Source organism: Malania oleifera, chromosome 3, assembly GCF_029873635.1.
Source record: "Malania oleifera isolate guangnan ecotype guangnan chromosome 3, ASM2987363v1, whole genome shotgun sequence".
NCBI classification, from domain to species: domain Eukaryota; kingdom Viridiplantae; phylum Streptophyta; class Magnoliopsida; order Santalales; family Ximeniaceae; genus Malania; species Malania oleifera.
In genome coordinates, this window is record NC_080419.1 from 45,396,334 (window position 1) to 45,421,650 (window position 25,317).

The window sequence follows — 25,317 nt, forward strand, 5'->3', positions numbered from 1 at the left end:
TTGTTACTTGGCTTCTCTCTTATGGTGCTGGCTGTTTTAAGGGCTCTTTTCAAGATATTGGCATATATTGAGAGTGCTGTATTAAGATGATGTAGTTTTACCTTTTTTTTTTGTTATAGGACTTCTTGTTCTCCTTGTTTTGTACTTTTTCTTCTGCTTTTTAATGAAGTTTCTCTTTTATTTTTCTGTAAAAAATTAATATATACATATTACAATGTTATATTTATTACTATTGTGCGCATGATTCATATTAATTTTTTTTTTTTTTAGTTTAATACACTTTCTATTTGCTTTTAGGAGGGGCAATACAGCTTTAAAGGAGTATGAAACCGGGAGGAAATGGGAGGGATTTTTTTTATAATGAGTGGGAAGGCTTCCCCCCTTTGTTCTTGAATCAGAAGAAGGAAAATGATTTCCTCCTGACTGCCTTCCTTGCATGTAGTGCACATGTGACAAAGCTCCTTTCTTTTTTTTTGTTTTGGGGGGGGGGGGGGTGTTGGTGGGGTGGGAATGTTTCCTTCCCTTCATATCACATTGTTTGGGAATGGGCCCCGCCTGTAGAAATCCAACACCCCCTTCCATTGGACGTAGATTAGCATGCACTCATTGTTGGTTCTAGATGGATCCCAAAGTCGGATCTCTATTGGCGTTTAGGTGGATAGATGAAGTTTAAAATTAGTAAGTTTAAAGTATTCTATAGATCATTTGGTGAGTTGGGAGTTAGTTTGTAGGTCTAAAGAGGAGGGAGGTTCAGGTCTTGGTAGGTTGGTGTCTAAAAACATTGCTTTAATGGGTAAATGGCTTTGAGGTTTTCCTTTAGAGAAGTCTTCCCTTATGAAAAGTAGATATGGCTTATAGGGAAAATAGGCGGAATGCTAATGTTGGTTGAGATGTTCTTCGGAGAGCCCTTGGAAGTTTATTTTGCAGATACTTCTTTTTATCCCTTACACTAAATTTATTCTGGGCAATGGGTTCTGGATTCGGTTTTGGGAATGCATTTGGGTGGGTGACTCATCATTTTGCACTTCTTTTCCTCTTTTGTGCAGGCTGTCCTCGTTTGTATAGGCTGCTCTCTTTGCACTATGAACCGATTTCCTCCTATTTGATTGTGATGATTTCTCTTAGGTCCCTTAATTATAGGTAGGTGTTATTGCTTGATATACATTGTTGGTCCAACCTAATAGCTTAAGCTTTTAGGTGAAGTGGTAATCTAGCATGGTATTAGTGCTGGTTATTAGGAGGTACTGTGCTCTAGTCTCCTTGCCCATTTTTATTGTGTGCTGTTTAAAAAATTATTTATTCCCTGTAATGAGTGTTATTTATTGTGTTCTCTTCACATGCTGTCTGGCTGCACGTGCGGGGGAATGTTAAAGCTTGATGTGCATTGTTGGCCCACAACTTAAGAGATTAAGCTTTTAGGTAAAGTGGTAATCGAACATGGTATCAGAGCAGGTTACTGGAGGTCCTGGGTTCTAGTCTTGTTGCCTGCGTTTATTGTGTGATGTTTAAAAAATTATTGTACATCCTATAATGGGCGTTATTTATCATGTTTTTATCTTCCCACGTACTGTTGAGCTGCATGAGTGGGGGAGTGTTATGACTTGATATACATTGTTGGTCCACAACCTAAAAGCTTAAGCTTTTAGATGAACTGGTTGTCTAACAGTAGGTTTGGATCTAATATCCTTATGTTTATTGGAGGGTAGTTGTCCTTCTTCATGGATGGACTATCCCTTGTGGGTCCTTGATTCTTAGGAGTAATCTTGCAAGACTTTTTTTTTGAGCATTTGACATGTATAAACATCTTTTTTATGCTTTAATGTGTTATTTGGAAGCCAAAGTTCTGTCTAAGATTAAGGGTTTTATTTGGTTGGTATTTCTTAATAGAGTCAACACGTACAATCTGTTGCAGAGTAGGAGGCCTTTTAAGGCTTTGTCTCCGAATGTATGTTGCTCACGTGTTGTCAGTCCAGAATTTGTTTCACTTGTTTCTTCATTGCTCTTTCTCATGGAGGGTGTGGAATAATTTATTTATTTATTTATTTTTTTGGAAGAGAATTGGGTGTGCCTGGAGTAATTGGAGGATCTTTTGGCTCTCTTTGGCTGGATTTGGGAGTAGAGAGGTTCAATGTTGTGGAGGTGCAGGTTTGTTGCTGTTTTGTGAGGAATTTGGTTGGAGCAGAACGCATGTATTTTCACAGAAATGAAGATGTATTCTTTCATGCTTTGGGATGGATCTAGCATTTGGCCTCGTTTTTGGCTTTTGCTCCTGGTTGCTTCAGAAGATTATCCTTTTCAGATCTGCAGTGTGACTGGCGGATATTGCTGTTTCAATCTTTATGTCCTTTAGTTCTTTTATTTTCAAAGGAGATTTCTTATGCTCATTTTTTGTACTCTTCTATTCTCTTAATAAAATCCCTTCTTTTTCTATGAAAAGAGAGAGTATTCAATTGATCAAAATTTGAGGGAGCCTGATTGGAATTTGGGTATTTGTGTATCTTCCTCTTAAATTTAAAAAGCAATATTCAATTCTTTCCCGAGCAGTCCAGTGTGAAATGTTCTTGGATTGAGTGTTCTGTGTAGGGATGGGAAGGTTAGAAGGTTATGGAGTTGAGGAATGTTAAGGAGACTCTGAACATATGGAATGGGTGAATGCTTGGTGGTGGCAGGGTCAGAAGGTTAGCATTTTAAAGGTGATCAACAACTTATCTAGTTGGAGGAAGATGGGTCATTGTCTGAAGAGTGAAGATCAGGTTAGCGGAAGACTTTCCTTTAAAAATGAATCAAAGGAGCTGGTTTGGAAAAAGATAAATTATTTGGAAATAGAAGATTATGTTGTGCTCAAAATGGGTAGGTGAGGATGGTGATAACTTAAGTTTTTTTCACAGGGTTGCTAGCGGTAAGATGTGGAAGAGTTTGGTTGAAGTGCCGGAGAACAATTTTGGGGAGATTATGCAGGGTTCTGGTTTGATTGCTAAACATATCACTGCTTGTTACAGCAGTCTTTTACCCAAGAAGGATGTTAGGACTTTGATAATGACTAGGGATATTGTGAAGAGTAATTTATTTAAGGTTTTCTGGAATTTCTTTATGAATGGAGTGATTGGCAAGAGCATGAATTCTACATTAATTACCGTTGTTCCTAAGAAAGATTGCTTTATTAAGGTGAAGGGTTTGAGGCCTAATGATTTTTTAATTTTAATTTTTTCTTTTCGGCTAGGCTGAGGTCTACTGGCTTGGTTACCATTACCAAATCCTATTCCCGTATCTTTGGCTAAGCATAGTTTGGAAGCTAGAAACAATTTATGGTTCGGTTGCTTGATAAACTCAACACCAAAATATGTTGCAAGTTAGGAGGCTGAACATGTCTGATGATGTGTTTTTGCAGCTGTTAGTCTAATTCTCTCCCTTTTTTGCATTGCTCTGTAGCCTGGTGTGTGTGGAGTAAGCTTGATCTTTTTGGTAGCCTGGATTCTTTGGAGGCTCTTTTGATTACTTCTTTTAGAGGTTTTGGGAGGGTAAGTAGAGCTAAGAAATCGTGTAAGAGTGCTGTTAGGTAGCTGACAGCCAATGTAAAATTTGTCAGATCACTATGATATGAATCCTTACTGAATATTTGCCGGGGCGTCCCCTACGAGTGACGCGTTGCACTTATACCATCTGATGTAGCGAAAAGTGGTGAGGGTGGGCTAGGTCTTCGCCCGAAGCGATGTGCCGTGTTAGCACCCAAGTATGGTGTCAAATATGCGAAGGTTCCTGCATCATTCTGAATGTGGGCAGGTAAGGAAGCTAGTTCAGGAAACTAGGATTAGATTAGCAACTTGGAATATAGGGACACTTATGGGTAAAAACATGGAAATTATGGACACAATGATTAGAATAAAAATTAATATAATTTGCCTTTAAGAAACTAAGCGATTGGGAGAGAAAGCTAGAGAAATTGATAAATCTAGATATAAACTTGGGTACACTGGAAAAGAAAAACAAAAGAATGGAGTAGGAATTATTGTAGATAAAAACTTAAAAGATAGCGTTGTTGATGTAAAAAAAGTAGGGGATAGAATTATAAAAATCAAGATGGTATTAGGGCAAGAGATAATAAATATCATTAGTGCTTATGCTCCTTAAGTAGGTTTAGCAGAAAATCTTAAGAGACAATTTTGGGAAGATATGGATAATATTATACAAGGCATACCAGGGATTGAGAAAATATTCATAGGAGGAGATCTATATGGACACGCTTGAAGGGATAATAAAGGTTATGAAAGGATACATAGAGGATATGGATATGGAGACAAAAATGAGCCCGGGGAGATGATCTTAGACTTTGCTATGTCATATGATTTTATTACAATGAAAACTTGCTTTAAGAAGAGAGAATAACACTTAATAACCTTTAAAAATGGACAAAATAGAAGTCAAATAGATTTTTTTTTTTAAACTAGGAGGGTAGATCGTTTATCATGGAAGAATTGTAAAGTTATTCTAGGTGAAAACCTAACCACACAACATAGAGTCTTAGTGTTAGATATATGTATTAAAAAAATGGAAGAAAAAGGATACAATGAACCAGTGTAAGAGAACTGGGTGGTGGAACCTAAAGGGAGAAAATATAATAAAATTTGAAGGTAAAATGATCAAAATGGGGATTGGACTATAGAGGATGAGATATAAATACTCTTTGGAGTAGATCAGTTAGCTCTATTAAAAAGATAGCAAAAGAGATTTTAGGTGAATCAAGGGGAAGATTCTTGAATAGCAAAGAAAATTGATGGTGGGATAAAGATGCCAAAAATTGGTAAAGATAAAAAGAATTTGGTATAAAACGTGACAAAAAATGTAGAAACATGGATAACTTTGAAAAGTATAAAGAGGCGAGAAAAGATGCATGAAAGGCCATTAGTGAAGTTAAACACAGATCATTTAATAGTTTGTATGATATATTAGATACAAAAGAAGGGGAAAGAGATATATTGAAACTTACTAAAGCTAGAGAAAGGAAGAGTAAGGATTTAGAAAATGTAAAATGTATAAAAAGTGAGGTTGATATTGTCTTGGTTAAGGACGAAGACATAAAAGATAAATGGAGAAGTTACTTTAGTAAGTTGTTTAATGAAAACCAAATAGAAGGCTTAAACTTAGAATTGAAAAATGGGGAAAAAGACTAAAAATATGAGATTTATTCGCAAAATTAGAGTTAACGAAGTTAAGTTTGCACTAAAAAAATGAAAAATGGAAAAGCTTTAGGACCGTATAACATCCCAGTTAAAGTTTGGAAATGCTTAGGTGATAACGAAATTATATGATTAACTAATTTATTCAACTCAATTATAAAAACTAAGAAAATGTCAGATGAATGGATGAAAAACACTTTAGCACCAATATACAGAAATAAAGTAGATATTCGAAATTGTAATAACTATCGTGTAATTAAACTTATGAGTCATACAATGAAACCATGGAAAAGGATAGTTGAACAAAGATTAAGGCTAGAAAGGAAGCTCTCAGAAAATCAATTTGGTTTTATGCTTGGGAGATTTACCACAGAAGCTATATATATTTTAAGAAGATTAATGGAAAATTTTAGGGAAAAGAAGAGCGACTTGCATATGGTATTTATTGACTTAGAAAAAGCCTATAATAGGGTACCTAGGGCGGTTCTATGGTGAGTTTTAGAAAAAAATGGTGTATGTAGTAGGTATACTGATGTCATTAAGGATATATATGATGGACTGATGACTAGTGTAATGACTATAGATGGAGAAACTGGAGAATTTCCAATCATCATAGGTGTACATCAAGGAGCTACTTTGAGCCGTTATCCTTTTGCTTTAGTGATGGACCAACTGACTTAGAGCATTCAAAATGAAGTTCCATGGTGTATGTTGTTTGCAGATGATATTGTATTGATTGATGAAACTAAGGGCGGCGTAGAGGCTAAGTTAGAATTATGGAGGGAAGCTTTGGAATCTAGAGGCTTGAGGATAAGTAGAAATAAGACATAATATATGAAATGTAATTTCAGTAATGTTAGGATAAATATTGGAGACAAAGTTAAACTTGATGATGAAGAAATAAAAAACACTTGTAGATTTCGATACCTTTGGATCTATTATGCAAGCTGAAGGAGAAATTGAAGATGATGTAATGCGTAGAGTTAAAGCAGGTTGGGTAAAATGGAAAAGTATCCTTAAAATTAAAAGGGAAGTTTTATAGGACGACTATAACACCAGCTATGCTATATGGATTAGAATGTTGGGCGATGAAGAAATAGAATATCTAAAAAGTAAAAGTTACTGAGATGAGAATGATTAGATGGATGAGTGGTATAACATTGAAAGATGAATTAAGGAATAATATATTTGCGGTAAGTCAGGTGTAGCTCCTATAGAAGATAAGATAATGGAGGGACGACTCATATGTAGGCCACATAGTGCACCAATGAGGAAGAGTGAAATAATTATTGTGGGGGGCAGTAGAAGGGATAGGGGTAGACCTAAAATAACTTGAAATGAGATAGTGATTAAAGATTGAATAGCCCTGAATTTGTCAAAAGAAATGGTCCATGATCGCCTAAATTGACGTAAAATGATTCATATAGATGACCTCACCTAGTGGGATTTAAGGCTTGGTTTTGTTGTAATTTTTCCCTATGGACTTTGCATCTAGAATTTGTGACATTCTGTAGTTGTTGCAGCTGTTTGATCTTTTTGGTAATTATTGGGGGTTGCCTGCCTCCTTGCTGCCTTATTCCTCTGGAATTCTCAAGTTCACTAATTTTTGGTGTGGTTGGGAAAATTAATTCAAGTTATGAACTTTTTTCCCCCCCGCCTTTGTTTAGTTTTTCTTTTGTTTTGCTCTTTGTTTGGCTTGTTCTCCTGTAATTGGAGGAAGTATTACCCTCTGTTTTTCTTTCTTCAATTTAAATTTTTTTTGTCCAAAAGCTAGTCAAAACATTTAATCTAATAATCCTAATATATGTAGATTTGAGATCCTCACTTATTGGGATTATACACTGCATTCCTATGTTTTGCATCCCTGATGAGCAAGACTATATTTTCCATCAGATATCCTCTCACTAGTTGCACCAGAGTCCTAGACTCTATTAATGGTTGTGCCAAGCTCTGCTGGACTTCCATCATTCCCTGCTAGTAGTTGCACAAGACATTGGTACCTCTTCAATCAGGCACTGCTAGCACTTGCAACTTGTTGCACCTGGCCCTTTTAGGAGACATTTGGTTAGCCATTAGTTTGGACTTGGACATGTAGCGCATTTTGTCCTTCATTGCAATTACTGCATTTTTATCTTTTTTTGCCGAATGGTTTGTATTATGTTTGTTGAGATTTTGATTAAATGAATTACCTAACTCAAAGATTCTAATACAAATCAAATACATTCTAATGACCATAATACCCTTACTAACTCTCACTAATTAACATAACATTAACATACTTAATAATAATACTAAAAGACTAAAATAACCATTAAGACTCCCCCCTAAGCTAGAGCATGGATATCATATGCTCCTTGCTTGTTACAAATAAATTTAACATGAGCGCCCCCCAAAGCTTTGGTTAATAGATCAACAAGCTGCATATCGGACTTCATGTAAGTGGTAGTAATGAGCTTCTACACAAGTTTCTCCTGAACAAAATGGCAGTCAACTTCAATGTGTTTCGTCTCACTTATGGAAGAGCGGTTGGAGGCAATATGAATAACAACTTGATTATCATGCATATACTCCATAGACTGAAAATGTGGAAAACCCAATTCTTCCAACATTTTAAGTTCACACATAGTGCGAGCCATAGTTTTATACTTCGACTAAACATTTGACCTACTTGGCCACCACACCTTGTTTCTTGTTCTTCCAAGAAACCTAATTACCACCAACCCAGATATAGTACCTAGTTATGGATCTTTGGTTAGAAGTCGACTAGACTCAATTTGCATTCGTATCCTTGAATATAAGTGTGACCCTGATCTCGATATGAAAAGCCTCTCAGGTGCACTTTTGAGATATCTCAAGATGCGAATTACTATGTCCTAATGACTTGTCCTTAGAGAATCTAGAAATTGACTCATGATACTTGTTGCGAAAGATATGTCTAGTCGAGTGACTATGAGATAATTCAACTTTCCAACAAGTCTTCGGTATCATTTAGGATTAGGCAACAAATCACCCATATTCGACACCAACTTGTTGTTAGGATCCATGGGAGTATCAATCAATTTGGATCCCAACAACCCAGTATCATCCAATAGATCAAGAATATACTTCCTTTGTGACAAACAATTCCTATACGAGATCTGGATACTTTTATAACCAATAAGTATTTCGATAGTTCCAAATCTTTGGTTCGAAACTTAGTTTGTCAAAAATGTGTAAGGCTCTAGATACCTTGATCATCATCACCTTTAATTACAATATCATTCACATACACAAGGAGAAGGATCCTACTCGATGAAGTATGATGATAAAACACAGAGTGATCCACTGCACACCATCAAAGGCCAAAACTCAAGTATGATATCATTGAATCGACCAAACCATGCTGTGGGAGACTTTTAAACCATATAGTTCCTTCTTGAGCAGACACACTAAGCCTGACTCCCTCTGAGCAACAAACCTATGTGGTTGCTCCATATAGATCTCCTTCTCAAGATCACCATGCAAGAAGACATACTTCACATCTTATTGATGTAAAGGCTATTGACAATTGGTAGCGAAAGAGATGAACAGATGTATTGATGTAAGTTGGCAACTGAGGAATAAGTATCAGAATATTCCAAATCATACACTAGGGTATACCCCTTAGCAACAAGATGTGCCTTCAAACAAGCCACCGAACCATTAGGGTTGACTTTCATAGTGCATACCTAGCGACAACTAACCACAGACTTGTCGGGAGGAAGAGATACTGAGTCTTGAGTATCATTGTCCTGCAAAACATTCATCTCTTCAACCATGGCATTCCTCCACCCAAAGTGGGCTATGGCTTCCGAAATAGATTTAGGAAGGGTAACAAAACAATAATAAGAGGGTGATAAGAAATTACAACAAACATAGTTGGAGGTGGGATGTTGTACATGTACGTTACCTTTCTAGACAACAATGGGGGGATCAACATCGTAGGAACTATGACCATTAGATGAGGAAACCAAAGACGTGGTGAGGGGACTCTCTTCCTTGGAGCCGCCATAGTGAATACACCAGTAAATTAGGATTATCAAAATGATGAGGACTCAAATTACATGGAGACATAGGTAGTTGATTGGATAAGGACAAACAAACTAGAATATGGAAGATTAGCCAAAGGAAGAGACTCATTGAGATTAGAAGCACTCAGGGACTAAGTGTAGCAAGGTGTAGACTCAAAGAAGGTAATATCTACGGAAACAAAGAAGCGATGCAGCATAGGACTATAACAGTGATATCTCTTTCCAGGTCTTAAATTTCGATTTCGACTAAAATTTTGAAGCTCTAGGAGCAAATAAATTTTGATGGAAATTGCGATTTCGATTTGAAATGATGATGGAAATTAATAGTAAAGTATGAAATTCTTTTATGAAACTTTAGAAATGGCTAATAGACATAATTATGTAACTTTTAGGACTAATATCTTACAAACTAAATGCACCTATGTTGTGTATGAGGTGCAATAGTTGTAATTGTAATTTAATATGTTTATTAAATATATCTGTAGTTTAATGTGTATTAAACATATTCATAATGTAATATGTGCATTAAATATATTCGGTTAATATAAATAATATTTATAAATTAATTAAATATTACTTATTATAAAAATAAAGAAAATTTGGACATGAATGATTAAATAAAATGTTATTGTAAGTTTAATTTTTCACATAATTTCAAAAGCCCTTTTAATAATCTTTTGTTTCATTAAAAAGAAAATAAATGAAGAGAGAAATTTGACTGTGACTAAATCTCACATTTGAATTCTAAGGAAATTTCATTGTATAGTTAAAATTTCGAGGGCTACGAAAAGTGGAAATTTCGACAATTTTGTGGAAATTTAAGACCTTGATCCCTTTTGAGTATATGAGTAGCCCAAAAAAACACATTTTATAGCACGAGGATCCAACTTATCCATCCCAAGAGTTAGTTGATGAAGAAAGGACACACACCCGAATATACGAGGAGGTAGAGAGAATATAAGTGAATTAGGAAAGAGAATGGAGTTGGGAATTTTACCACTAAGAATAGAGGATGTCATCCTATTGATAAGATAGCACACAGTAAGTACAACATCACTCTGAAAACACTTTAGATATATGCAATTGATAAAGTATAGTGCGAGTGATTTCAAGGATATGTCTATTTTTTCTCTCTATAACCCCATTTTGTTGAGGGGTGTGGGCACAAGATGATTGATGAACAATACCAATCAGAGTCATATAAATAGTGGATTGAGTACTAAAATACTCTGTAGCATTATCACTCCGACGTATTCAAATTGCCAAACAAAATTGAATCTTTATTTCAACACAAAAGGCACAAAATATATGAAATAAATCAGAACAATTTTTATTAATATTGCCAAGTCATCCTTGAATAATCATCTACAAAGGTTACAATGTACTCGAGACCCAACTTGGACACAACTCTACTAGGACCTCAAACATCAAAATGGCCTAACATGAAAGGGCTTGCAGCTTGTTTATTGACTCGGGGAGCAAAAGGGACCTCATGATGCTTTCCCAACTGACAAGACCTACAATCAAAACTAGACACAGAACTCAAATGAAGAACTAGACGTTCCAACTTTTCCGAAGAAGGGTGACCAAGGCAACAATGTATTTGGAGAGGTGTGGCAGCAGTACGCTAGGTGATAGAAGGAGATAGCGACTCAAAGTGATAAAGTCCTCCAACTTCACGCCCTCCGCCAGTCCTTTTCCTTGTCTAACATCTTGCCTCATTGGGGCCTGGGGATAATACAGTTCTCCTTATGCCTTTGCCTTTTGAAACATGACATTTATATAGAGGACATAGTTTTCTTGATTTCTGGCCTTTTAAAAATTGATGCTTGGTATCACATGCAAATGCTTGTAAATGACTTCTTGTTGGTAACTTGGGTAAATATCTTTTAAATGAAGTTCTATTATTACATTTCTCAAGAAAATAATGTAGAATGTATAGAAGTAATATCTCTATTGTTCCTATTCTATGCACTTTCAATCCATAAATTTTTATGTCAATGTTCTTTCTTGACTCTGATGCTCAAATTAAGTTAAAATAATGCATTTAGTGTTTTGTTTTGAACTACTTTTCCTGGCATTTATTCAAGTTCAGTGAAGTCTGAATGTTAATTGGTGTTTGGAAATTGGGCCTCTAGAGACTCTTCACACAGCAGTTCGCTTCTTCACTGATATCTGCAGTCACCTGCAGTCATCAGTACTCGCTTGCTTGTCAGACCTGAAGCTAGTCAATCTCATCCATTGTTCAAGAGATTCCTCGGAGCCCTAGTGTGATTCGCAACCCACTGAAAATCTCTCTCGAGCAGAGATTCATTGGAACCTTAGTGAGACTCATGACCCTCTTCTTTTTGTCAAAGGCTTGAAGCTTCTTCTCTCTTGAAAGCTTGAAGCCCTAGCTCCCTTACTCTCTCTCAAAGGCTTGCTGTTTCTCATCCTTTGTTCAACTTCGAGCTTGGCTGCTGTCGAGATCTCTTCTCTCAAAGGCCAAAGCGATGGGGAAGGGGAGGAACTCTCAAAGACTCTTCATGCTTCCTAGCCGCAACTATAGCAAAGTTTAAACTGAGGACTCATGATGGTTCTCTCTCTCTCTCTCCATCTCTGGCAAAGGACTTTCACTCACTCTTCTCATTCTCTTGTTTGAGATGCTGTTAGTTATTGATGATGGGGATTCGTTCAGTCCTGAGATTGGATAAAGTAGGGAAGGTTGGAACTTTGTTCATTCTTGAGAAGAATCAGCAGCACAATTGGTCAGTTCAATTTTCTTCAGCTGCAGCAAAATGGTTCTCACAGGGATTCTCATCTCTTGCTGGAAGCTTAAGCAGGGGTTTTCGTAGTTCTTTTGTGGGTTTTGTTGATTAATGTTTAGTGATTCTTGCAACGAGGGCAGGGAAATTCCTAGAATTAGAGCATGGATGGAGAGGAAAAAGATATTCTATCTTTGTCCATGAAAGGCCCAAAGGAGCTGGGTGGTTTTGGTTTGGGGAAAGAGTTCAATGTTTTAGTGAGCTCTTGTTTGTGAGGCATTGATGGAGTTGATAGTAAAAAGTGTAATGAGAATCAATCCTGGAGTCAAATAGTATCAGGAAAAACTGATTTCAGAAGAAAGACGCATGCAGTTGAGTGCTTTGATTGTCTCGTAACAAGATCTATGGTGTTCAAGAGGAGAGAAGCAGTTGCTCTGAAAACAAAAAAGAAAAAGAGGCGGAATCAGATACGTGGGCTGCTAAAAAGTCTACTAATTTTCTAGAGAGTGGATCATGTCCTATTTTGGAGAAGAATGGTAGTAGGCAGGGTTCCTGGATTGAGTTTGTGGGATCTTATTCGAAGAATTTTAATCCTTGTGGAGTTGAAAATCAAGAGTTTTTTTGTTGGTTTGCAAGGGAATTCAGATGTTAAGGGAGTCATTTTGGATAATCTGAAGAGTTGAAAGGTTTATGCTTGCCATAAAGAAGTGCGATTGGGTTTTGAAAGGAGGAAGTATTTTGAAGAAAATCAGGATTCATCTGGTGACAGAACAAAAAAAATTCTTAAGAGAGATTGTAATGGCATTTTAAGTATAGTGGATAAGTCAATTGTTGAGACGATTAATACAAGTAAGGATAGTAAGGGATGGAGGAATGTTTCAGAGGATGATAGTGTAGGTAGTAGTGAGTTCAAATGTGACAAGGGTTTACTTTTGGATCAAACTTGGGAGAAGCAAGGATTTTTTTCCAACACTTCTTATGATTGTTTCAGGAATTTATCTTATGTACTGCCTCCTCATCTAGAAGGTTTAGATGGAACTATATTTTTGAGGAGAATGCTTCTGGAGAATAACTGAAGGTAAAAGATGGAATTCTGCCCAATCCTGTTCAATAATCTGCTGAGAAAGACTTTCAAACTCAGAATTTGTTGGATAGCTTGGGCCTCACGTTGTTTGATCATGGAGAAAATGAAGTTAGGTTTGATGGTGGTAAATCTAAGGTGAAGAAGGGTCAGAGGGAATTTGCAAATTTGAAGTTTTTGGTGAACTATGCTGGGAAGGAATTAAAGAGGGGCTTTCTTGGATAAGTGCAGTTTTTCATTTTTATTTTTTATTTTGTTTTTTGCTGTTGTTTTTCTTTCTCTTTTTGAGGATTTAGTATCCTTGCTCTGATTGTACATTCTCTTTCTTGATATATCTTCTTTTATTATAAAAAAAAAATTGGTGTTTGGAAATTTCTTGAAGTGGTTTATATTGGGCTTTTGCTACTCATATTATCTAGTTAAAAGTAACTTAAAACCAGTACTTACATTCAAGGTCTTAAATTTTTATTTCGACTCAAATTTTGAAGCTCCAAAAGTACGGAAATTTTGACAGAAATTTCAATTTAGATGTCAATTTCGATTTCGATTTGAAAAAATAACGGAAATTAGTAGTAAAGCATGGAATTCTTTGTGAAACTTTAGAAATGGTTAACAAACATAATAATATAAGTTTTAGGACTAATATATTACAAATTAAATACATCTTTGTTTTGTATGAGGTGGAAAAATTGTAAAATAGTATGTGTATCAAACATATTTGTAAGATAATGCACGTTAAACATATTCAGTCAATACAAATGAAATTCATAAATAATTTAAATATTATTTCTTATACAAATAATAATAATGTAGACATGAATGGCTAAATAAAATGTTACTGTAAGTTTATTTTTTCATATAATTTCAAAAGAACTTGTAATAATCTTTTGTTTCAATAAAATAAATTAAAAGAGAAATTTCACTTCACTCTTAAATCTCTCATTTGAATTTTGATAAAATTTCATTGTATAGTTAAAATTTCGACAAATTTCGAAATTTCGATAAATTTTGGATGATTCATTGAGATTTCGATGGAAATTATGTAAGACGGAAATCGACTGCCATTTCGATGTCGAGGGTGATGGAAATCGGAAATTTCGACAATTTCGTGGAAATTTAAGACCATGCTTACATTCTATTGGTTTCATGAAGTCAACATATCAGGTACATTTTATGAATGACTCTGAACTTAGAGATCCCCAAACTTGCCAAAAAAAATCCAAAAATTGTAAGCAGTTAGCTTCTCCTCAATCAACCGGTATTGGTTTCTCTTAACAGCATCTTGATGTTTTAAGTTTGGTCACTTACAGAGGACTACGTTGGCTGTAGTGTGAGTTTCCATACATTGTGTTGTATTCTTCATGTTTTCAGGTGTTGCTATATAAAAAAAATTTCTCAGAACCTATGTTTATTTTGGATGTCATCTGGTTGCATATCTTTAGAGCAACTTTTGGTTAATCAACTGTAGTTCTTGCTTTTTTTATTTTGCCTCAAATAGGTTATATGGTCAATGTGTGTCATAGTTAGAATCATTGAGCATGTCTGAAAATCAGCTTTCTCCAGAAGAAGGGAGAAAGAAAAGTTTTACGTACTTTTGACCTTCTAATAGTAGCTATACTATGCAGATATTGGTGCATGGAAATATGTTCAACAGCATCGGCATACATATTTTCAGGAGATGCAGGTGATTGCTTTTTTCTTTTTTTTCCTGGCATTTTCTTGGAGCTCTTCATTTCCATCTTCTCAATTTTTCTTTTTTCAAAAAAAAATTTGAAAAATTTTAATTCTTAAATATAATCTAAATATGCTAGAACACTCCAAAGGTTGTTCCTTACATTAGATCCCACCATTTTTCTACATTCTATTTATACTAAGCACAGCTAAGTAGCTGTTTGTCTCCTAATTTTTTTTGGATCCAAAAATTTCCTTATCAATATATTTAGAAAATCTTTGAGAAGGATATTGAAGGAATTTGTAATTAAATCACCATGTATTGGCCTCCAATTCCATATGATAATGGCAAAGACTTGATTTTCTACCCTGGAAATGCCTCTTTGTTTTCCAAAAATGCCATTAGCCTCCATCGTTTTAACATAACCTGCTGGGGCCCCTGGGACACATGAGAGAGGGGCTACTGATGATGAAAGTCGAGAGAGGTCACAACCTGTTTGAACATTGTTGGATAATGTTACGAATTTTCCTTGACAAAGAACTGAAATGGTGAAAATAACAAGTAGAAAATTAAATTGGCAGCCATGCTTCCATGTTCTGCTGATGTAGCGCTGCAAAAAATCTGTGTACCGAAATAAGATAAATTAAGAGATACGCGAAAAATCTCATATGAAGAAATCTGCACGCTCATATATTAAGTGGGAATATTTTTTTCCCCTCTGTACAAGGGCACAATGCAAGTTTATGAATCAATGAGTAACAAGAATACTGAGTTCCAATATAAAGTTTATTAGTGGACATTACTCCAAATAAGTATTTTATTGGGGAGTATGATATTACCATGTATGTGGATATATTAGATGAACAAATAACAAGAAGGTCACTACCATTGTTTGGGCTGAGCATCCCAGCAGAATCTTCTTGAGATAAACTTTTGCAACTTTGTAGGACATTATCAGTCATTTTCTTGAAACGCCCATTAAGATGAAAGGACTTTTAAGAGATGTAACAAATGAGGTGCCAATGTTTTCCCATGTAAGGGTGCAATGACAAGAATTAGATAGTTTATTAAGGTGCTGCTATGAATTATATGATATTATAACTGGATAAACTGTCTGCTTGAGGTTATTGAGTTTTCATAGGAAGAGGAAATAGGTTGCATTAAGGGTTTAAAGAGGGGTTTTCTTGTTTTGTTCTTGTTCAATTTTTATTTTTTATTTTTTTATTTTGGAGGTTTTCTTGTCCTTGCTTAGGTTATTATCCCTTTCCTTTCTTGATACATTTTCTTTTCATGTAAAAAGACCATATCGATTTTTGAATAGTTTTGGACATGGTTTTTGTTAGATTACCACTTAATGTAAAAGCTTAAGCTATTAGGCTGTGGTCCAACAATGTATATCAAGCTTTAACACTCCCCCACACGTGCAGCCTGACAGCATGTGGAGAGATAAACACACAATAAATAGCACCCATTTTAGGGAATACAATAATCTTTAAATACCACATAATAAACATGAGCAACAAGACTAGAACCCAGGATGTCTTGGTGACCAACTTTGGTACTATGTTAGTTTATCACTTAACCTAAAAGCTTGAGCTGTTAGGTTGTGGGGTGTGGGCCAACAATGTGTATCAAGCTTTAACAGTTTTAAAAACTGGACCGGACTAGGTTGGTCAAACCAGTTAGACCAGTGGGTTAACCTAGTGGTTGAATCGGTGACATAAGCATAATGTCATATATATAATTAATTATAACTACATATAAATATAAATGTAAATATATATAAGTAAAGTTAATTATAGATACTTTATATTAATTATTAGAACATAAATATATTATAGGAATTTTTCAACTACAACTACTGTGCATGATAATTTAAAAACGTAAATTTTTTATTTATTATTACATTCAAATTTTTAAAAAGAAAGAAAGTCATGGTTCTTAAAAAGGAAAGCTCCTCGTGACCTTAAAAAGAGGATTTATTATCTTTTAATTGTCAACTTAATAAATTAAAAATTTTAAAATATTTCAACACACTAAACGCTCATGGGGTAGGTTAAGTCTTCCTAATAAAAAGTTCTCCATTCTCCCCCCCCAGCAAAAAGGTGATTCCCCCTCACCCCCCTCCCCTCTTTTAATCTGGCCATGCGGAAGCCTTGAGATAACTAGAAAGCTATGGCTTGAATCTGCAAGGGGCAAAAAAGAATTGCAAGTTGATCTGAAGAAGTTGTGGGAGGAGGGAGGAGCATGACTGCAGATGACTTGAGAGGGAGGAGCAGGAGCAACGTGCACTAGAATTTTATTTTATTTTTTTCGATTTAAATAGGCTGGGATGTGATGTAGGACAAGAAGTAAGATCTTGGGAGGATCCTTGCTGGAAAATTATTAAGAGTTGGGTTAAGGAATTGTGGGGTTAAGTTAGTAGTTTATTACGCGTCTTTAGTATTAATTAGTATAGGATTATGTGTATTTGGGGTTTGTTTGTAATATTTGTGTAAAGTAGGGGTATATTTGAAATGTAATGTAGTTTTAGTGGTTTGCGTAATTTCATGTAAAGAGGCTTTCTTATAAATAGTGTGTGAAAGCAATGTTTTAGGCAGTTGATGAATTTGAAGTGAAGTGAACATGAATATCCCCCTTGTATCTCCTCTCTCCTCCCCCTTCTCTTCTAATTTCTCCATGGCTGCAGAATCTTGATTCTGCCCCTGCATCATTTGGTAGCAGAGCCCAACCATGATCCATTTCTTCCATTTCAATTTCCCCATCTTTTCCTTTCAATCTTCTTCTTCTCCCCTCCTCTTCTCTTCTTTCCCATGGTTCTGCAACTTCTATCTCCCTCTGCTGCAACTTCTTCTTTCATTCTCCCCTGTTTTGTAACTTCTTGCTTCCTATCTGCTGCTACTTCTTCTTTCTTCTCTTCTTGTTCTCTAGCTTTCAGTCCACCCATTCTCCCTCACTCTTCTCCTCTTCTCTTCTTTCTTCATTTCTTCTTCTTTCTTCTCTGTTCTGTTCAATCACCCTGTGTTTTGTATTAATCCTCCCTCCTCTGTTCTGCTTTTCTTCCTTATCTCCATTGATATCTCCTTCTCTGTTACTCTCTCATCTCATTATTTATATTATGAAACTTCAGCATTAAAAAAAAAAAAAAAAAAAAAAAAACAACCGAAAGGCAGTTTCTGAACTTTTCAGAAATTCCAGTTGTGTCCCCAAATCCCGAACACCACTTTCCGGCGACCATCCTGCAACACTTTCCAGCGATCATCCTGCAACACCACCCACACCACCAAAACCAAAACCCTACGAAACCCTTTCCCTAAAAATTCATCATCATCCGACCATTCGTGTGGCTCCATGTGCCTGCCAAACTTCTCCAGTTGCCAGCTCCTTCAAAATCTACCATTGCCTGAAAATTCATCGCTGGAGCACCATTGCCGGTGGCCCACACACCTCACGTGCCGGCGATTGCGAGTGAGAGTATCTGCCAAAATCTCCTATTTCCAGTCTAGCGAGAAATTGCTCAGTGACTCACTCGAAAAATGAGTAGTTCGGAAGCTATCCAAAGTATAGGAGTTCTGTCGTGTAATATTTAGCCCAAATGCTAGATCGTCTCCTCAGGGAATGCAGTTTAATTCCAAATTTTACGTAATTCCAATCAGAAAATAAAAACACAAAAGTCACTGAACATAGTTCAGATCTAAGTCTTAGGATGTTTGAGATTCTTTTTTTACGAATTAAAAGATCACGCAAATTAAAGTCTAAATCCTAACACGAACCAATTTTTAACAATGAGAAATAGAAATCCTACGTCTAATAGCTAAGCAAGAATCGAAACATGCGTTTGGACTTCGGAAAAAGAATTAAAGATGATAACTTTAATACATAATTAAGACATGCAATTCAAAAAAAACTCAATCAAACACAAATTCAATAAATACCAAATTTCTAACGCATTCAAGCACTCAAACCCAAAATTAGAACTTTAACCACTAAACAATAATTAAGCACGGTAAAAAAAATCGGATTTTAATAAAACTAAACTTAAATTAAATTAAACTCAACAAAAATTCAATTTTTAAAAAGACAACTAATCTAAATCCTAAAGAAGATATATATTTTTCCTTTTTGTATTTAGGAGATTAAACCGAACTTAAAACTAATACTCAACCAAACACTAACTAAATACGAATAAAAGGAAACGAAATTGACTTTATTAAAAATACCCAAACAAGATTAACAAGTTAAAATTGTAATTAGAATTCTACTAAAAAAAATACAATTATTCAATTAATTAAAAGAAATTAACAAAAGGAAACTAAAATAAAAGAAAAAAGAAGACAGAAAGGAAAAGAGAGAAAGATATGGAGCTGGCCGTAGGGGGGTTCAGCAGCAGCAGCAGCCGTGGAGTCTCTCGGCTTGGTGCTCACGACAGCAGCAGAGGAAGCAGGGGCAGCAGGTAGGGGGGTCTTCATGACAGCAGCAGCAAATGGAGAAGAAGAAGGCAGCATACACGGCAATGGAGGCGGCTGTGGCCAGGAACACGCAGCAGGGTGGCGGCAACACACAGCAGGAGGGGAAAAAGGAGAGAGCAGAACAGCTCTCGGCTGGCAGCACAGGCAGGAAACAGCGGCTGGGAAAAGAGGAAACAAGAGGAAAAGGGAGAGAGAGGAGAAGAGGAAGGGAAGAGAAGGACAAGAGAGGAGAGGATAGAGTTAGAGAAAGGAAGGAGAGAGGAGAGTGAGAGCATGAGAGAGGGGGCGGGGCTGGAGCTGTAGAGAAGGAAAAAAAAGGAATTTATAAAGAGGGAGAGACCCCCAGCAAACCTACTCAGCGCATGAACTTGAAGGACCCGGCTGCATGGCCGGGTCAAATCAAGGTAATAAATGTATTTTTTTTTTCTTCTTCTTTTCCTCTTAATTCCGTTTCCCGGCGAACGAGGGCAATTTTGATTGTCTTAGAGCCCGTATCTCTCAAAGCTTAAAATATGAAAGTTGTAGACAATTTTCTCAGCTTTTCACAGCATTTCGAATCGTCTCGATCAGAGTTCGGACGAGAAAATTACGCACATATTACATGTAGCATCGGTTTTAGCTTCCAATAATTTCCCTACGATAAAAAAATGCCAAAAATTCATAATTTACTCAATAAAGCCCAAAGATTATAAATAAGACATAATGTTAAAATATTGAGAGTAATTAGGTATTTAATTAAAAATATACGCCTCAATGCATGAATTAAAACACTTAACTACGCAATTTAAGCGCGTAATCACTTAGCCATAATAATTTGGATTTTATTTGCAATATTTTGAGCTGCCAGGAGATATTTTAGTTTTAGAGACACTACATTGCAAGCAAGCATGATAATTTGGCATGAAACCCTAGAAATTGTCACTGCCAGCATAAAAAAACAGGTTTTTTTTGCTGTAATTCGTGAATTTGTTTCATTTCAGCAGGACAATCAATATCAAGGTGGATTAAAGATAGTTTTTGAGAAATTGGGAGTAAGGCTTCTGGGAAATTTATTAAAGGGTTGTGATAGATAGATGCTGCATACGTATATGCATAATTCAGTAACATGGTGACAAATTATAGCGAAAAGAAATGTCATTTACCAAACTTTGGGGGCAATTATAAGCTTTTCAACACCTTTCTCTAATGCAGAGAAAAGGTTTGCAAAATTGTAACTGATGGAAGATGTCAGTGAATGTGGTTTCCATAAATGGAGTCATTCATATGCAGCTGCATCCGGAACCTCACCCAAAGCCTTATGTTTTATCTTGGTTTGATAAATCTATTGTACATGTTTATGAAAGATGTTTGGTTCCCTCCAAATGGGTGAATATTTGGCTAATGTTTGGTGTGATATCCTACCTATGAAGATTGGCCGTGTACTTCTTCGTTCTCTTTGGCTGGATGATTTAGGTGTGACTCAAGGACATGAGAACACATATGCCTTTCACTATAATGGGAAAAAAATCGTTTTGAAGTCCGCTTTACCAATGAACCAAGACAAAGAATCAGTCATAATTACTCAGATTGAAGACAATACAAGGAGGAAATGAATGTGTTTAAAGACATCCAGAGTTCTTTAGACATTACAATTGTTGAGTTTATCATTCCTGAAGTGCTTATTGATGCTAACTCTCAATTCAAGTCTATGATGCTGCCAAAGGATCGTGGTTTCTTGTATCACTCAAGTGCTGGAATCCAATTTTGCTTCTACCTTTTGATTCTCCAACATTTCGAAATTTGAGGCCAAAATTTCTAATTGGGGGAGGGTTGATGTAGGACAAGAAGTAAGACCTCGGGAAGATCTTTGCTGGAAATAATTGAGAAGAGTTGGGTTAAGTTAGTAGTTTATTATGTGTGTTTAGTATTAATTAGTGTAAGATTATGTGTATTTGGGGGTTGTTTGTAATATTTGTGTAAAAGTAGGGGTATGTTTGTAATGTAATGTAGTTTTAGGGGTTTATGTGTAATTTCATGTAAAGAGGCTTTCTTATAACTAGTGTGTGAAAGCCATGTTGTAGGCAGTTGTTGATGAATTTGAATTGAAGTGAACGTGAGTTTCCCCCTGGTATCCCCTCTCTCCTTCCTTCCCCTTCTTCTCTTCTAATTTCTCCATTGCTGCAGAACCTTGATGCTGCCGCTGCAGAACCTTGATGCTGCCCCTGCTTCAGGCTGACCTGGCATTGAACCCAGTTCAGGCCAGTTCATAACACCAGGTCGGCTGGTTTTGATGCAGGTCACCTCATTTCCGAGTTTCATGTTTCAACTGGACTGGGTAGGTGACTGGGACAGGTCGAACCTGGTTGGGCCAGCCAATCTGGTTCAGTTTTCAAAACCATGGTTTTGGATAGTTGTGATGCTACACGGAGAATATCTCGCAACAGTCCATAGTATGCAATATATATTGTGAACCTAGGGAAGGGATTGAGTTGAAGAAGGCAACGATGTTGTATATGGTTTGGTCATGATTGCTAGTCTTGTTAAAAGAAACTGGTTGTGGTGCTTGTATTGCAGTATGATTTTACGTTCTCAGACTTAAGAGCTGAACATGTAATAGTAAACATGCAGCATCCAAGAGAGAAATATTAATATGCGTTGTTGATAATTTAAACCAATGCAGCAAAATTGTTCTTTGAAACTGCCAAAGTGAATAGGGCAACACTACATTCATCAATTGTAGAAATTTCTTTGAACAGTGAAAGGGGACATTTAAACTGTATTGCCTTCTCACTGTTAGTGATGCTACAGTGCCAGCTCCATTCAATCATTTTTGAGGTTTGTACTTTGTAATTTAAGGACGTGACCAAATATTAGTGGCTTAGTGATGCAGCATGTGTGGAGGGAAGGCTAGGTTGAGTCAGCCAGATCAGAAATCTAACAGATTAGAGATCATTGCAGCAATATTAGTGGAAAAAGGAGATCCTCTTGTGCGGAAAGGCAACAGTAGAGGGAATGGAAGGTGCCATTGAGTGAATTCTCTACCATACCTCCTGTTGTCAGGAAATTCTAGATCCGAAAAGTCTATACTGCTTCTTCATTATCTGGACTAAGATAAATACAAGTACATGACAGCCGTGCACATTAAATTTGCTTAGAAATGACTATTGCTGACTTGACTTCTCTGGACTCAAAGAGCTCATAAATAAATTTAGAACTAGTCTCATAAATGAACTTCGTAAATTATAAACTTTGACTTAGGGAATGGCACACTTGACTGGACCATAATAACGTACTTAGATAACAGTAATTCATAAATATTACAACTAAAAATATCCACTATGATTTTACTCTGCATCATTCCCTTCTTGTGAGAAGAGAGTGTGAGTGGCGTAATTTTGCAGCTGCACACTTGCCACGATCATCTTTCTTAAATTCTTCTTCACTTATCCATGAATTTTGTTCCCCTTCTCGTTTAACAAGAACACAGTAATATTTCTTTCCTCAGGTCTGAACCTGCCTTACTTTCATTACTTGCTCCACCTGCTCCTTTCTAGAAGTATGTACCATTTCCTTCATCTTCAAGTCTGTCAAAATCTTTAATATCACCATGATAAGTGTAAATGTCAGAAACATTAAAAATTGGAGAGAATTCAAGCCCCTTATGAAGCTCCACCTCTTAAGAATTTGCCCTAATTTCCATAAAATTCTGTGTTGTCCAATCTTCTTAGCCTTTAGTGTGTGATAGGAACTGTGAAAATCTCTCTCCTAAGGAAGGCCATCACCAAGTTTCCTGATACTCTTTGTGCTGTTGATGACGATAGGCGGCTTCTTTATGATGTTAGTTCATCCCTTTCAGCTTTCAGTGTACCACTTTCTGCACTGCCTTCACATTTTCAGCATAAGCAATAGTATCATCACTCACATGGGATTGGTTGGTAACATCTACCTCCACAACCTGATTTGTGCTCCTGTTAATAAGTTGACAAACAAATTCAGCCCTTTGTAGGGTTAAATCCCTCTGCCCAATGGCCCAAACTTTGATTCACAACTTCGGTTTGTCCATTTGTTTGGGGGTGGCAGGCACCGTTATACTGCATCTTAGTTGCTAGCAATCTCCCAACTCCATAAGTGGCCGAAGAACTTTATATCTCTATCCGATGTTATTGTCTTTGGCAAGCCATATAATCTCGCAATCTCTCTGAAGAATATGTGCGCCACATGACTAACATCGATTCCTTTTTGCATGCTATGATGTCCCAGTTTTGAGAAGCAGTCAACCCTGACAAATTTTGACTCAATACTTCTTCCTGTTTTTGGCAATCGTACCACAAAATCCGTACTTCCACTAACTCATGGAGCGGTAGGCTCTGGTAAATATGTATGGAAATCATCATTTTTCTGCTTGCCTTTGGAAATTCGACATGTTCAGCATCTTTCCACATAGTTGTAAACATCTCGATGTAAAGAAGGCTAAAAATACCTTTCAAATGCCAAATTCAGCGTTTTATCCCAACCAATGTGCCCAATATCATGCAATTCAGCAAATAGAAACTCTATTAAAGAACCAATTGGAATACACAGTTTGTTTCTGTTGAATAAATATCCATCTTGTCAGACAAATTCTGCAAGTACCACATTGTCCCTGGCTTCATGTCTTTCTAAGATGCCTTTGAAACAGGAATCTTCCATGCATTGATCATTGATAGCTTCCACCACAACAACACTGTTAGTCATGGACATGGTTACCAGCAAACATACTCTCCTTAGTGCATCTGCCACCTTGATTGGTGAACCAGCCTTGTAGTGCAATATGATAGTATATTCCTACAAGAAGGCCACCCACTTTACATGTCTACGGTATCAGTTTTAGGAGGGTTTCAAGAATGTAAAGTTTCATGATCTGAATATAACTCTCTCACTGAATCAAGTAATGGTGCCTTTGAGGCTTGGACAATAGCATAGAATTCCAAATGACAGGTGCAGTAACTCTGTTGTGTCTCAATAAGTTTCTTTCTGAAAAATAACAGATTGGATGCCCTTCTCGATTTGGAAGAGCTCTAATCCCCACTTTAGATGGAGCACTTCCACTCCAAAAACCTTTTCAAAGTCTATTAATGCACAGGAGCCCGTGTCATTATTTCCTTAACAAATGGAAAGCTCTCTTCTACCTCAGGAGTCCAGCAACAAGTCTTGTTTTTAAAATACTCTCTCATTGGTGCTATGATGTTACTGAAATTGTTGATGAATCCTTTGTAAAAGGTTGTTAATCCATGGAAGCATCTAATTACAATCAAGATCTTTGGTGTAGGCCAGTCCACAATTGCCTGGACTTTAGTTGGACCCACTTCTATAACAGAATGGTTCAAATTATCCTCTCTTTTGAGGTGGTCTTTCATTATATAGGCAAGACTGCCAGTTTTACAATGAAACTTAAATCTGTACATGTTTATTACATAGAGTGATCTTAGGAAGCTATATATGGTAAGCCAACTAATTTACATAGAGTGATCTTAGGAAGCTATACATGGTAAGCTAAATCTGCTCTCCTATTTATGAAAGTATATACAGCCTAGATTAATAGCTATTAACAAGGCATAATTTATGGCCTTCTATTGACATCCCCCCTCAAATTGATGTAGGTTATCCATAAGCATCAATTTGTTTGTAAGAAAATTATGCCGTTGCTGTGTGAGAGCCTTGGTGAAAATATCTGCCACGTGAAGATTGATAGACACATGAGGAAGAGAGATATTCTGAGCTTCAAACGCCTCACAGATAAAGTGGCAATCAACCTCGATATGTTTAGTGCATTCATGGAAGATGGGATTGGCTGAAATGTGAATGGCACTAGTATTATCTGCATGAAGAGAAGTAGGACCACTTGGAGAGAAGCCAAGTTCAGCCAATAGCCCTCGAAGCCAATGTATCTTAGCGCAAGCTTGGGACATGGCCTCTATTCGGACTCAGTAGAGGACTTAGAAACACAATCTTGTTTCATGCTTTTCCAAGAAATAAGAGCCGAACCAAGAAACATACACCTACTTGTAGTAGAACGTTAAGTGTCACTACACCCGGCATAATTAGTATCACTATATGCTACATGATGCGGAACCCCAAGAATGAATGTCCAGAGACCCCAAATCAAATTT

The 25,317-nt window shown here is 36.4% G+C and overlaps 1 protein-coding gene across 3 annotated transcripts in view; it reads left to right on the plus strand.

Annotated features, from left to right (window-relative positions):
* Positions 1-25,317, plus strand: part of LOC131152154 (uncharacterized) — a 74,023-nt gene that overhangs the window by 12,767 nt on the left and 35,939 nt on the right. For all 3 annotated transcript variants that reach the window (XM_058103838.1, XM_058103836.1, XM_058103837.1), the window contains exon 5: positions 14,674-14,732. In XM_058103838.1, coding sequence (XP_057959821.1) covers positions 14,674-14,732 — 59 coding nt within the window. The remainder of the gene's footprint in view (positions 1-14,673; positions 14,733-25,317) is intronic.